This window comes from Rhineura floridana, chromosome 14 (genome assembly GCF_030035675.1).
Source record: "Rhineura floridana isolate rRhiFlo1 chromosome 14, rRhiFlo1.hap2, whole genome shotgun sequence".
Classification (NCBI taxonomy): domain Eukaryota; kingdom Metazoa; phylum Chordata; class Lepidosauria; order Squamata; family Rhineuridae; genus Rhineura; species Rhineura floridana.
Window position 1 is genome coordinate 12,292,439 of NC_084493.1, and position 14,396 is coordinate 12,306,834.

Consider the following 14,396-nt stretch of genomic DNA (forward strand, 5'->3'; position numbering starts at 1 on the left):
CACCTCTCTATTTGCCATCAGATGCTGCTGCTACAGTTGGCTCTATGTGGACATTCCATTTAAGTATCTTAATGCATAGCTGTGGATAGACCTGTTGTCCCTGAAGTTCTCTAATCATTTAAAACCATCTAAGCTAGTGCCCCTCCTCATAGCAAGTTGGTAGTTAACTTAGGGAATTGATTGTGCTTTGTGTGAAGAAGTACTTTCTTCTGTCCTATATCTACTGCCAGTTTTGTTGAATGAGGCAGTTTCAAGGATTATGTGAGGGAGAAGATGATAGCCTATTTCTCATTTGTGTTATGGGCCCCAGTATCCTTAGCAATCCAGCACTGGTTGTCAGTTGGTTTCCAAGCCAAATTCAAGGTGCTCATGCTTGTGTTTAAAGCCCCAAATATCTGACAGACCACCTCCTTCCTTACAGACTTTCTTGGGTGTTGAACTTGGCAGAAGGGGCACTCTTGGTAATTCCACTGCCCTCAGAAGTTCATGGGGAGGGGCTGGGAGAGGACATTCTCTGGTGGCCCCTAAACTGTGGAATTCCCACAGAGATGTGTGGCACCTTCACTGTACAACTTTCATCATAAGCTGAATATGCACCTCTTTATCCTGGCTTTTAACGTGTGTGAGAGATTTTGGGACCCTCTGTAGTAGTGACTGTAATTGGTTTTAAACCATTTCTAACAATGTATTTTATATTGTTGTGACCTGCCCTGAGACCTACAAGTGAAGGGTGGGTAATAAATTTAATAATAATAGTTTTATTTGCACAAAAATGGATGTGCAGAGCTGACCAGCTGGTGTTAACACATTTGTGTAGTTGGGATATACCAGAATACAGGATTCAGAAGTTCAGGGTAGAATAAGCCCCATTTAGACATGTAGCCACAGCTGCAATCCAGCATGTACAGTGAAGTGCCTTTAAGTGTCATTGGATTGTGTCCTCTTGCTTAAACCCCTAATGTTATAACAAAACTTGTATAATGTTTTTACAGCAAGAAATATCTTTAGCAGTCATCTCCCTAATAAACTGCAACAGCAAATGCTTTCACTATCCCATGGGGTTTTTTTTAATTGCTGTCAAGAAAAGGGCATCTTGGCTTTGCACAATGATTAATACTATTCCCAGTGACTGTATTTTGATTGTCTCTCTGACATTTTCATCTCTGTGTGTTGTTAAACATGGACTCCTTTGAACTTTTCCCAGGAAAGTCTCTAAACTTTGTAAAAGATTGCTGGGCTGTAATTGAAAAGGAAAGGAATCCACCCACTAGAAATGCACACGAAAGCAACACCCTGACCCGATGTATTATAATAACCAGAAGGAGAGAAACATAATTTGTTTTCTTTTAAATCACATTTCTTTGAAAACATTTTTAATGTAAAAGAGACAGAAAAGTTTATATAAATAACTGTTTCACTTTTGTTGTGTATTACAATTTAACTTCCCCCTCCATGAGATCCAGGATTCAAAGATCCTCTTGTGGGCACTTAAACTGCTTGCATTCATGGATATGAGAACCATACCAGCAGCAATCCCTTGCAGCTCCAGAGGTTTTCCTTAATTTCAGAAGCTGCTATTTTTCCAGTTTGGGGCAGGTGAAAAAAAGAAGGGGGAAGAACATTGGAAAGGAGCAGAGAAGGCTTGTTATTCAGTCCACCATAACATTCATTTTTATCATAGCTACCATCCCCACAGGAGTATTCCTCAAGGTCTTATCCAACTGACTGACAGTGGGAGAGGAACAGAGACTGATATAAACAGAAGTACAATAAAAGCTAGTGACTATTTGGACTGCTGACTTCACCAACTAGTTTTACAAGGTCACTTTGAGGAGAGATCGGAGGGTAGCAGACCAAGCCATAACTCCCTGAAATAAGCTGCTGACAAGTCCTAGGTCCTGTCCGCATCTCCTTCCATATTCTCCCTCTGGGCTGGCACCCAGTGGTGCTTCGCAACATCCGAATTTGCTCATCTCTTTCATCTGCCTTGGATTACTTAAAGTGATGTAACTACCGTTGCAACGTTTGAGAAATAAACTCAACTGCAAATGACGTAGTATGATTTCTTTAAATACAGAGATTTACATTTTCATCCACAAGAGCGCAGAAGCCACAAAACTCTTGTGATCAATATGCTAGGGTCTCTTAACTTTCTGTCTGACATAGCTGTATATAAATAAGAGACTGCATCCACCACCAAACTATTTCCTGAATAATAAACATTATGGACACAATCCAGCTAAAGTTACGCTCTCAAGTTCCACTGATTTCAAAATGTTGGCTCATTTCTGACCTTTGTAAGCTGCTCCAGGAGCCTTTTTTTGGCTGAACAGCAAAGTGAAAATGGTTTAAGTAAATAATAATAAACTCAACCAATGAAATTAATGGTACTTAACAGTGCTTATAGTTGGGTGGCTGGAGCCCTATGTTTTTATACAAACCTGGGAACACTAATGGGTATAATAAGATTCCCTAATTTTGGCTTGTAAAGCATCACAGGTTTTCTTGGCGTCACCAAGCAGCATTGCGGTATTGGGCTTGTAAAAAATGGGGTTGTCGACTGCAGCATACCCAACTCCCAGGGTGCGTTTCATGACAATGACCTGGTGAAACAAAATGGCAGCAGGGAAAGAGTTACTCAATCAATCATATTGTACTTTAAAATCATATGGTTGAAGTTGTCAGCTCAACATGATCCAACTTCCTAAAAGTGGCTATTCAAGCACTTAAGAGACTGGAATATTGCAGCATACGGCTGTGAACTGAACTGCCTTAAAGCTTTAGCCATGTAAATGGCAAGGAAGATCACCTGTGGTGGAAAGCTATCCATTTTTTAACTGGGCATAAATAGCAAGCAAAGCAGAAGAGCCTATTGGACTCATATACCAACCTACCCGTTCACTTCGTTCAGAATCTAAGGCCCTCCTCCGGGTACCAACCCATCGGGAAGCCCGGAGGGTGGTTACTAGATCTAGGGCCTTTTCTGTGGTGGCCCCTGAGTTGTGGAACAGCCTCCCCGAAGAGGTACGCCTGGCGCCTACACTTTTATCTTTTCGGCGCCAGGTAAAGACCTTTTTATTTTCCCAGGCATTTTAATTTTCTTAACCATTTTAATCTTTTAATCCGTATTTTTAATTTTTGTCGTATTGTGTTTTTGTAGTGTTTTTTGTTGTTTGCTTGTATATGTTTTTATGATTTTTATTATGATATATTGTATTTTATCTTGTTTGTTCACCGCCCTGAGAGCTATTCTGCTAAGGGCGGTATATAAATTGAAATAATAATAATAATAATAATAATAATACCATCTTTCAGTCCCTACTTCTTAGCAAAAGGCTATTACCACATATTCTTAACATAAGAATAGCCCTTCTGGATCAGCCAAAGATCCAGGTTCCGCATCCCTGAAATACAACATCTTACTTCCTGCAGGCAATAGCCTGTTAATCATGTCTTTTAATTTTTATGGGTCTACTCTGAGTAGAAGTAACATTATAGAAAATCCAACCCTTTTATTGCATAGCTCAAAAGATGTCCCTGCCTTGTGGAAGAGCAATGGAGACTGAATGGCAGCATAACATCATGAGTGCTATACTTAAGCTCCAGTATATTATGCATTCAACAGAATCAAGTAGCAAAGCTTTCCTTAAACGTTACCACTTCAGCCTAAAGGTGGGGGGATGTCATATATGATTCCACTCACACACAAAATTTCCTGCATGTAGAAAAACAACATCCTTCTTCACATGCTAGCTTCCAACATGCAAGGAATCCCCCACCCCTTTATGGAGAAGTATTCAGATATACAACACGGACCCATAAATGAAGCTTTACCACTTGATTCCATGTATGCCCTCAAACAACATGTCTGACCAAACCATATCATCATAGTTTCTTGTAAGTAATTTGAATGCCAAGGTAAATACCACAAGCTCATAACAGTTTCCTCACACCCATTTATGGGGAAGGGCTATGGCTTCTTGGTAGCGCATCTCCTTGCATGCAGAAGGTCCCAGATTCAATCCCTAGGTGGGGCTGGGAGAGAACCCTCCCTGAAATCCTGGAGAGCTGCTGCCAGTCAGTGTAGACAATACTGAGCTACATGGTCCAATGGGTCTGATTCAGTATAAGGCAGCTTCCTATGTTCTATGCCCTTTCCTACCCATTTATTTGCTGGAACAATAACTTAAAGGATCGAGTCTTATGGCCATCAAGGGATTTTACTGACTTCTCAGCTGGAATCACAGAAATTGGTCTCACTACGTGCATCTTTCATTACGGTTCCCTACCAGTTTGTATTTCATACTAGCTATCATTCGTCCTGCTGCAGAGAAAACTCCAAATGAGGCCATCATTCACAAAAGGCAATCAGTTTCCTGTGATTACTTACTTGCTTAGATTTCCAGACCTCCAATACAGGCATACCAGCTATAATTGAATTTGGATCTTCCTGTGCTGCAGAGTTCACAGTGTCATTGGCACCAATTACCAAAGTCAGGTCTGTGTCTGAGAGACAGAGGAAAACTCATCACAAAACCATTACTTCAAACACTTGAAAAAGCTACTGTCTTTTGTCCGCACTTTCAAATCGGGACGGGGGAGAAATTCTATCAAATTTGCACTTTCAGAAACAACCTGAAAACTGAAACACAGCCATCCTTTGAAATTTGCATTTACCTGCATTTTGTGATGCAGTTTTCCAAGCAAACAATGTTGACAAAAATGCATATATTAGGGGAAAGTGAGCATAAAAATAATATATTACTGAAAATAACAAACAAATATGCATTATATTAGGACAAACTGCTTGCAAAAATGCCTACGTTAGTCAATACTGCATACATAAATGTGTTTCTTAGGAGAAATTTGAACTAAAATACTGAAGAATTTTAATGAGGATTTTTTTATACATGCATCACACATGAGACTCCATGGGTGACCCTATGTCAGCTGGAGCCCTTGTTTATTCACACAACCTACTGGGGCTTTCTGGATGCACCCTCTTTTCCTCCACTATGCAAATATTTTAAGATATGTCAGTCCATGCTGATGCTCAATTGCATGGAAATCTTATACATATGATTTCTCTTCCTCAGACAAGAAATTAGAGGAATTAGCACAAATTGGCCATTCTCCTGAGTGCCTGGATCATATGTTATATCATCTACATGATGATGGTCTCCACCATGCTGGCCTAGCCAATCTCACAGTTCCTTGAATGAAGGGCTAACAATGAACCTGATAGACTGATAGATTAAAAAGAGTATTCTTTTAGACTAGAAAGAGGACTCTGAATTTAACATCATGCCCACCTCCAAAGAAGCAATGTTCTCATAATGAGAATGCGCTTATAATTAACTAACCCAACAATGGTGGTAAGAAGCATGAGACCCAAGGTTCACAACTCCTCCTGAAGTTATTGTCATATATAATGATGATGCTGGTGAAGGAACTGTCTAATTGGGGTGAGGTCAATTTCTATAGGGAAAACATTAATAATTTCTTATCACCCGGAATTCAAAGAGAAAAAGGTCTTTTCTTTTAAAACATTGATTTTAAGACAGGGGCTTGTAATGACTTTCAAGCAATCTTTAAACATTCCTTTTCGCCTCTCTTCTTGGATGCATTCTGATTCCCATACACATTCTGCTGCTCTTACCGCTTAAAGAGATTTTATGCTGGAGACTGGCTGGAGTATCAACTTGACGGCTATAAGCTGCTGATTCATAGGTGGATTGTTAGCTTGATCATTTAATTCTCATCCAGCATCATCGTGAATCTATCATTTAGCTATAAAACTTGACCTCCCAAAGAAACATCAAAAGACTCTTGCCTCTCAACTCATCCTCTAATAGAAAGTCTGGGGAAGCAGACTGCCTCTGAAGTCAGCTAAGAAAATACACTACACAACAGAACTTCTTTCCAGAGTAGCCCTCTACAAATCTGTTGTTTAGAATATGGCCCAGTAACATTGGCACAAGCTTGAAAAAACGGCAGTATACTGGGGGGGGTAGCTTTCAGGTGTGCAGCTGGTCTAGGCTGATATGGGTCTTGCTGGGGTTGATGCCTTGGTAGCTTCTACAGCAGCAGGCAGGGGAGGATGGGAGACAAGGCAAGAGAAGCAAGGCTAGGTAGTTTAGGGGAAAGGGGGCAAGACAGTTCTCACGCAGCAGCAGCAGGCCCACTACAATTGGAAGTGACTATCCTGAGAGGAATTAAAACTGCAAAGCCAAGGGCTTCTGAAAAGCCTCTATAATTTTTCAATAATGCCTGATCCAACGCATTACAATTGTGGCATGAGGAGCATCTTCTCTGTGTGGTTCATTCCCATGCTGCACAAGGAATGTCTGAACACAGGAAACATTTTGTTAGACAGATTATGAGATTAGTTCCTATGTCAGTGCTGACATCCTGCAGGAAAAGCAACACGGCCTAAAGCAGCCATGCAATCTGTCCACTCCGTGTTGTTGTTATGTGCCTTCAAGTCGATTTACGACTTATGGCGACCTTATGAATCAGTGACCTCCAACAGCATCTGTCACAAACCACCCTGTTCAGATATTGTAAGTTCAGGTCTGTGGCTTCCTTTATGGAATCAATCCATCTCTTGTTTGGCCTTCCTCTTTTTCTACTCCCTGCTGTTTTACCAAGCACTATTGTCTTTTCTAGTGAATCATGTCTTCTCATGATGTGTCCAAAGTATGATAACCTCAGTTTCATCATTTTAGCTCCTAGGGATAGTTCTGGTTTAGTTTGTTCTAACACCCAATTATTTGTCTTTTTCACAGTCCATGGTATGCACAAAGCTCTCCTCCAACACCACATTTCAAAGGAGTTGATTTTTCTCGTCTGCTTTTTTCACTGTCCAACTTTCACATCCATACATAGAGATCAGGAATAACGTGGTCTGAATGATCCTGACTTTCAAGAAAACACTACAATGAAGGGTTGATGCCTTTATGTTCTGTTGGAAAGCAAGCACTGAAAGAAAGAGAAGTGGATAACTTGTGGCCCTCTAGATGGTGCTGGACTACAATTCTTATCTTCTCTGGCCACTGGTCAGGCTGGCTGGGACTGATGGGAGTTGGAGTCCAACCATACCTAAAGGCCACAAGTTCCCCAACTCTGGCTTGGAGACATTTGGTTGGCCATGGCTGGAAGCAGAATACATACATGGATCTTTGATGTAATCTAGCCAAGCTTATATTATGTTCTTATGACATTATTGGTGCAGCATAGGACCAGGTCACATAGTAGTGGTTCCCGTGTTATTCATGATAATGCATGAATCATATTCACAAAATCAAATGTCTATTTCTCTTTTCATATTGCTGAAAGAATATAAGCATGCATTTGATTGCAGTGGCGGTGGTTGAGAATTCATTTGTTTTTATTCATTCTAGACTCTAGAATCTAGAACAAACACTTGGTTATTTATTAATTTAATGTCAGATATACAAGCTGGCTTTTCTATGAACTGTATGAAACTTTGGTCTTATCAGTTCTGCATCTTTTAGACCATATTGACACCATATATTTAAAGCACTGTCATTCCACTGTAAACAGTCATAGCTTCCTCCAAAGAATCCTGGGAAGTGTAGCTTGTTAAGGGTGCTGAGAATTGTTAGGAGACCCCTATTCCCCTCACAGAGTTACAATTCCCAGAGTGGTTTGACAATCAGTCCCTCTTCCCAAGGAACTCTGAACCAAGCAATTGTGGTTCTGAGAGGGGAATAGGGGTCTCCTAACTCTCAGCACCCTTAACAAACTATGCTTCCCAGGATTCTTTGGGGGAAGTCATGCCTGTTTAAAGTGGAATAATTTGTATATTTCATGTTTTTAGTTACTGTAAACCGCCCAGAGAACTTTGGCTATGGGGCGGTATATAAGTACAACAAATAAATAAACAAATAAATACATGTATGGTGCGGATGTGGCCTAAAGAATTGTTACTATAAGCTCCATTATCTACCAAAATACCACTTGAGACAGAATGATTATTCTTTAACTGAAATTCATAACCAGACAATACAACTAACATTCTCAGCATGGTTTAAATAAAAGATAAGCCATTATTTATTTACACACACACACCACTGCCTGCCGTTCTCTACCCTCATTCTTTACCTGGGAAATCTTCATTTATTTCATCCATTTCCAGCACAACGTCATAAGGAACGCCAGCTTCTGCCAACAGAACGTTCAGCTGCCCTGGCATGCGGCCTGCAACCGGATGGATGCCAAATCTGGCAACAAAGAAAGAGAAAAACAGTCCCTTCACATCCAAGACATACTGAACTAATAAAAAGGAACTGATAAATGTCAGCAATGCTACGCAGGTGGAGGCAGGCCAGTTCTAGTGCTTGCCTACCTCCTGATGGAACCAGTTGCAATAAGAGAGGGTGGGTGAGCAAAGGCAGCCAGCGTTCAAGAAGGGGAATTTTAATGGGTGATCTTGGAACAAAGGGTTGGTATCTATGAGGCAGGCCAGGCAGAGAGAGAAAGGGTTACTGGTCCAATTGCTCCTGATGATGATGTACTGCCTTCAAGTCGATCCTGACTTCTGGCGACCCTATGAATAGGGTTTTCATGGTAAGCGGTATTCAGATGGGGTTTACCATTGCCTCCCTCTGAGGCTGAGAGGCAGTGACTGGCCCAAGGTCACCCAGTGAGCTTCATGGCTGTGTGGGGATTCAAACCCTGGTCTCCCAGGTCGCAGTCCAACACCTTAACCACTACACCGCACTGGCTCTCGATTGCTCCTACCGAGATTCATAGCTGAGCATAGATTCAAATCCACATTTGCCATCCAAGTCCAGAACTCAAACTGGATGTGATAACCATTATGCAACTCACCTCTGAGTGATTGTTTTTAAGTGAATACTATCCACTAGGGTGGGTGTGGGGTATAATCGAGATTGGGACAATGGTATGGAGGGAGAGAGGCTTCAACCCCTTGCTCTGCCATGGACCTTGCCCAGACTGCATTTTCCACAGCTGCTCTCCATCAGGAAGGAAACTCTCATAGATGCTATTACAGTGAGCCCTCCCCTACACATGCAACCATGGTCCCAATCTAGATCAGCACAGCCCTCATTTTAAAAGCCAGTTGCACAACTGCTTCAAGTCTAGCTTGCACCTAAACCACTACATTTATTGGCTCTCCCATGTGCATCCTTGGCTACTGCAGCTGCCATTGTCTACGCCAGCCTTTCCCAACCAGTGTGCCTCCAGATGTTGTTGGACCACAGCTCCCATCAGCCTCAGCCAGCGTTGCCAACCGTCAGGAAAGATGGGAGTTGTGGTTCAACAACATCTGGAGGCACACTGGTTGGGAAAGGCTGGTCTACGCTCACATTCCATTCAAGAGAAGATGCCAATGAGGATGCTAGCCTCAAGAATGCAGCTAGATTAACACAGTAGGGCCTAGGGATGGGGGAGAAATTTGAGTCAGTTCACATTGAAAGCTGAATGTATAAAATCTGTGCATTCCGAAACATTATGAGAACCGAAACAGTCATCTTTCAAAATTCAAATGTATCTAAATTTTGCCATGCAGTCCTCCAACCAATGTTTACAAAAATGCATATATTGGGGGGAAATGTGCATAAAAATGAATATATTAGTGAAAACATAAAAATGCATTATATTTGGAGAAATTGCTTGCAAAAATGTGTACATTAGTTAAAATGGCATACAAAAATGTGTTTTTATAGGAGAATTTCACACTAAAACATGAAGGATTTAAAAAAAATTTTGCAAATTGCTGCAGAAATATAGAAACTGAATTTAAGAGAGAGAAACTGACAGATCCTTCCATTTCTAGCAGGGCTCCATCCAAACTGAAATCTTGAGCATTGTCGTATGGCATAATTATTATTGTTATTGTTTCCTGTCACAAAGCATATGTTCTTTGAATCAGACTGCTTGCATATTTTTGGCAACTACAACACTGTCATGACAAGAAAAGCCATTGCTCAGCAGTATAAGAACATGCTTTACATGCAAAAGCATCCAGGTCCAACTTCTGGTGGTTCCAGGCAGAGCTTGGAAAAGTTACTTTTTTGAATTACAACTCCCATCAGTCCTATCCAGTGGCCATGCTGGCTGGGGCTGATGGGAGTTGTAGTTCAAAAAAGTAACTTTTCCAAGCTCTGGTTCCAAGTAGGGCTGGAACCCTGGAGAGTTGCTGCCAGACAGTGTTAACAATACTGGGCTAAATGGACTGATGATCTGACTCAATATAAGGCAGCTTCCTAAGTCCCAGGTTTGCATTTTTAAGCCAGGTAGTAGGATCCCTCTTGGAAAGTGTTGGGGTTGCATTATAGGCAGCATACTCGCCTGACTCTCTTTCCTTGTTCATTAAGCATTTTCACCATGTCTGCAATGGGATACTGAGCTTTGGCTGCACAAAGGCCCCAACCTGCAATGAGGAGAGACAAAAAGTCAGAGCTTAAGCCTTTGCTTAAAACCTCCCCAGGACTTCATTCCCATCTCAAAGTGCATGTAACTGGGGCTGCATATGTTTAAACCACATGGCTTCCCGCAAAGAATCCTAGGAACTGTTGTTTGTTAAGGGTGCTGGGAACTGCAGCTCCGTGAGGGGTAGGGTTGCCAGGTCCATGGCCTGAGACTGATCCTGTATCTTTAGGAGAAGAGAAAGTCAGCCAAGTGCAGGTGTTCTTGCAACCCTGTAATGGGAAAAACCACAAGGTGGAATTCTCCCTTCCCCCTGCACAACTTTTAAAGATACAGAAGACCTCTTGGTTGCCAGGCCCAGCCTAAGACACCCCCCCCCCGAGACCTCAGACCAGAGCTTGGAAAAGTTACTTTTTTGAACTACAACTCCCATTAGCCCAATCCAGTGGCCATGCTGGCTGGGGCTGATGGGAGTTGTAGTTCAAAAAAAGTAACTTTTCCAAGCTCTGCCTCAGACAACTACACTCCTGTTCACCTCCTGTTTTTTTCCTAAGGTGGAAAAGGAAGAGAAGTTAAACTCTGGTCTGCTTCAGAACCTTCTCCATCTAGCAGTAAACAGAATCTTCTGTCATCTCTTGATTTCTCCATGTCTCTTTCTCACAGTTCTAGAAAAGGACATTTCCTGTTGGTGACATTATATATTCATTCCAGGTCAAACAGTTGCTTGTCTCAGCACCCAACTGAAGTTCCGTTCTCAGCCTTGACCATTAAGCTGTCCAACCATCCTCACCTCATGGACTGCTATTGTGTCAGCTGAGGCACAGAAGTCAGCAGAGCTTGATGTGACTAACAGAATTTGCGTTAACAAATGGATAATCAAAGATTGTTTACCTTTGGACTCCACATAGTGAAAAGTTCTTTGTCAAGTGGGGAAATTAATTTGGATATATGGAACTGCACAGTTTATAGCAGGATAGCACCTCGAGGGCAATAATATATATATTTTAGCCCATGTGCATGACTACTACACAGTTTAATAAAACATTGTTAAACTCTTACCGGGTGTAATGATAATCGAGTTAGCTTCCTTTATCATTTCAATAGTTTGATCAATTCCCGTTTCAGTGTGTGTTCCAACTATTTCCATGGGCTTCCCTCCAGCTGTAGATGTTGTACCATATCCTCCCAAAATGACATTTGGCAAAGATCGGTTCATGGCCTGGGCAAAGCGTAAAACATGTGTTAACAGAAAGCTAACAACTTCCGGTCTAACAAAAGACATTAGTGAGATCTGCTTGCCACCTTGGGTGAATGGGGAGGCAGGGAAGCTATTTTAACCCTTGCTTTACTCAATGCAGATAGAATGCTTAAAACATGGTTAATTCAAGCTCTTGGGTTGTAGCTAACATTAGTCCTACTCAGAGTAGACCCAATGAAATCAAGGGATACAAGTAATTTAGACCCATTAATTTCAGTGGGTCTACTCTGAGTATAATGTAGTTGGATACAACCCATTGTTTTTAAATCTGTAGTTTCCTAATCCTGGTTTGTGGTTAATTATGGTTTGGGTTTTCAGTCAGAATGCTTATCCATGGACAAAGAAAGCAAACCACTGTTAAACTCTATGTCTGCCCACAGCCTGCTCAGTTAATACCTAAGCTATAAGTATTAACTAATGTAGGTGTGAGGAACCTGTGGCCCTCCAGATATTGTTGGACTCCAAATCCCATCAACCCCAGCCAGTAAGGCCAATTGTCAGAGATGGTGGGAGTTGTAGCTCAGGAACATTTAGAGGGCCACAGGTTCTCCACCCCTTCTTTAATGGGTCATTACAGCTGGTTGACATTGTATTGCTAGGAAGGCATGATACATTTCTGTCAGCCAAGGAATCAGTAGTGTAGGGGCAAAATCAGAAGTGCAGGGTTCCTTCCTAACAGTCACAGCCGCATGCTCTCTTCTAAGATTCTAGAATAATCTGGCCAGGCTTGAACACTGCTTTCTGCTTCTCTGTCACTGTCACCATTTGATAGTTCTTTCTCACTGTCAGAGATATTGCTTGAATTATTGAGTTCAGCATCTACACATTTATCTCCCTCTGCTACCAAAACTACTTGGTGATGTAGATCATAAAATCATTGAATCGTAGAGTTGGAAGAGCTATCAAGGCCATCGAGTCCAACCCACTGCTCAATGCAGAAATCCAACTCAAAGCATATCCAACAGGTGGCTATCCAGCTGCCTCTTGAATGCCTCCAGTGATGGAGAGCCCACCATCTCCCTAGGTAATTGGTTCCATTGCCATACCACTCTAACAGGAAGTTTTTCCTGATGTTCAGCCAAAATCTGGCTTCCTGTAACTTGAGCCCTTTATTCCATGTCCTGCACTCTGGGATGATCAAGAGGCGACTCTGGCTCTCCTGTGTGTGACAACCTTTGAAGTACTTGAAGAATGCTCTCATATCTGCCCTCAGTTTTCCCTTCTCAAGGCTAAACATGCCCAGTTCCTTCAGGCTCTACTTATAGGGCTTTGTTTCCAGTCCCCTGAACATCCTTGTTGCCCTTCTCTGAACCTGTTGTGTTTGCATCCTTCTTAAAGTGGGGTGTCCACAACTGGACACAGTGCTCAAGATGAGGCCTAACCAGTGCCAAATAGAGGGGAACTAGTACTTCATGCGATTTGGAAACTATACTTCTGTTCATGCAGCCTAAAATAACATTTGCCTTTCTTACAGCTACATCGCATTGTCTCTTCTTCTGCAATTACAGAATTCTCAATCTCCATAACTTGGCTTTTTGAAGTAGGAACTAATAGGAACTCCTTTTGCTCTGATTGACTCCAATCAGCAGGAAACAACAAGGAAACAAGTTAGAATACTCTTTTCATTGGCTAACACATTCCCCTTTCACGTTAATTGGCTCATAGGATGCTGGAGACATAGGGACCCTGCTGGGATCTGGCTTCCAAAAATGTAAGGGGTTTAAGACTCCTTGAGATGCTGAATAACTAAACCCATGGCCAAGGTGAAGGCCAAGACAAATGTCCTGTCAGTATGTGCAAATGAGAGAAAAAGGTTGGAAGTTTGATCATTGCCAGGAAAGGAGATAGAAGTCTGAGATTCTGCAGTTGACTGGGATGGAGCTTCAAGGAGATGTTGTTTGCTTTGGGGGAACTGATACTGGTTTAAAGATTCAGCACTGTCTGCCTGGAGGCTTGCCGGCTTCACCTCCTCAATTTGTATATTTGTAAATAATGAAAAACCAAACTGCAAAACAAACAAGCCCATCATAAATCTCCTGTACTCTCTCTCTTCATAAGGAAATTGACCGTAAAGCGGCTGCCTCCCTGAAACCTCCTAGCCACTTGATAACATGGGATAGCCATGGAATATCTCCTACAGAATAAATTATACCCTTGTTCAAGGGGGGGGGCAACCAGCTGCAGTGCTCCTATGATCATCTTACCACACACATGATGTAAGATAGGATCGCTCCAGAAGAACCGATCAAGGCTCCCACAATGGTCATCAGGTTGTTTTCAAGAAGAAATCCTTCTGCGCACAAAGCCCATCCGGAGTAGCTGTTGAGCACAGTGATCACCACAGGCATATCTGCTCCACCAATAGCTGCCGTCAGCGTTACTCCCTGCCATTTTCACGCAACACCAGAGGGAAGGAGAGCCAAACGTGTGTGATGTTTAAGTAACAGCCCAGTGTTTAAGAGCCGCATTAAAAGGAAAAAGGGAGGAAGAAAACAAGTGGGAATTTCATCATCAAGAACAGGTGAAGCACAGAGATGGAAAAAGCCTGGAGTCACACATATGGCCTGTACTTTTAAGTAATTAAAATGAAAACTGACATTTCACTCTATCCCAGGTGTGGGGAACCTTTACCCCTCCAGATACAGCCGAATGACAACTCCCATGAGCCTCTGCAAGCATGGCCAGTGACCAGAGATGACAGGGGTTGTAGTCCAGCAGT

The 14,396-nt window shown here is 42.1% G+C and overlaps 1 protein-coding gene across 1 annotated transcript in view; it reads right to left on the reverse strand.

The window, feature by feature from the left end:
• Window positions 1–1,356: 1,356 nt before the first annotated feature.
• LOC133369969 (NAD(P) transhydrogenase, mitochondrial-like) overlaps window positions 1,357–14,396 on the reverse strand; it is an 86,298-nt gene continuing 73,258 nt past the window's right edge. Inside the window, exons 17-22 of the mRNA XM_061595819.1 lie at window positions 13,882–14,061; window positions 11,479–11,638; window positions 10,342–10,423; window positions 8,128–8,246; window positions 4,391–4,506; window positions 1,357–2,603 (exon numbers count right to left, since the gene is read on the reverse strand). Of these exons, the coding sequence (XP_061451803.1) occupies window positions 2,451–2,603; window positions 4,391–4,506; window positions 8,128–8,246; window positions 10,342–10,423; window positions 11,479–11,638; window positions 13,882–14,061 (810 nt within the window). The 3' untranslated portion in view covers window positions 1,357–2,450. The remainder of the gene's footprint in view (window positions 2,604–4,390; window positions 4,507–8,127; window positions 8,247–10,341; window positions 10,424–11,478; window positions 11,639–13,881; window positions 14,062–14,396) is intronic.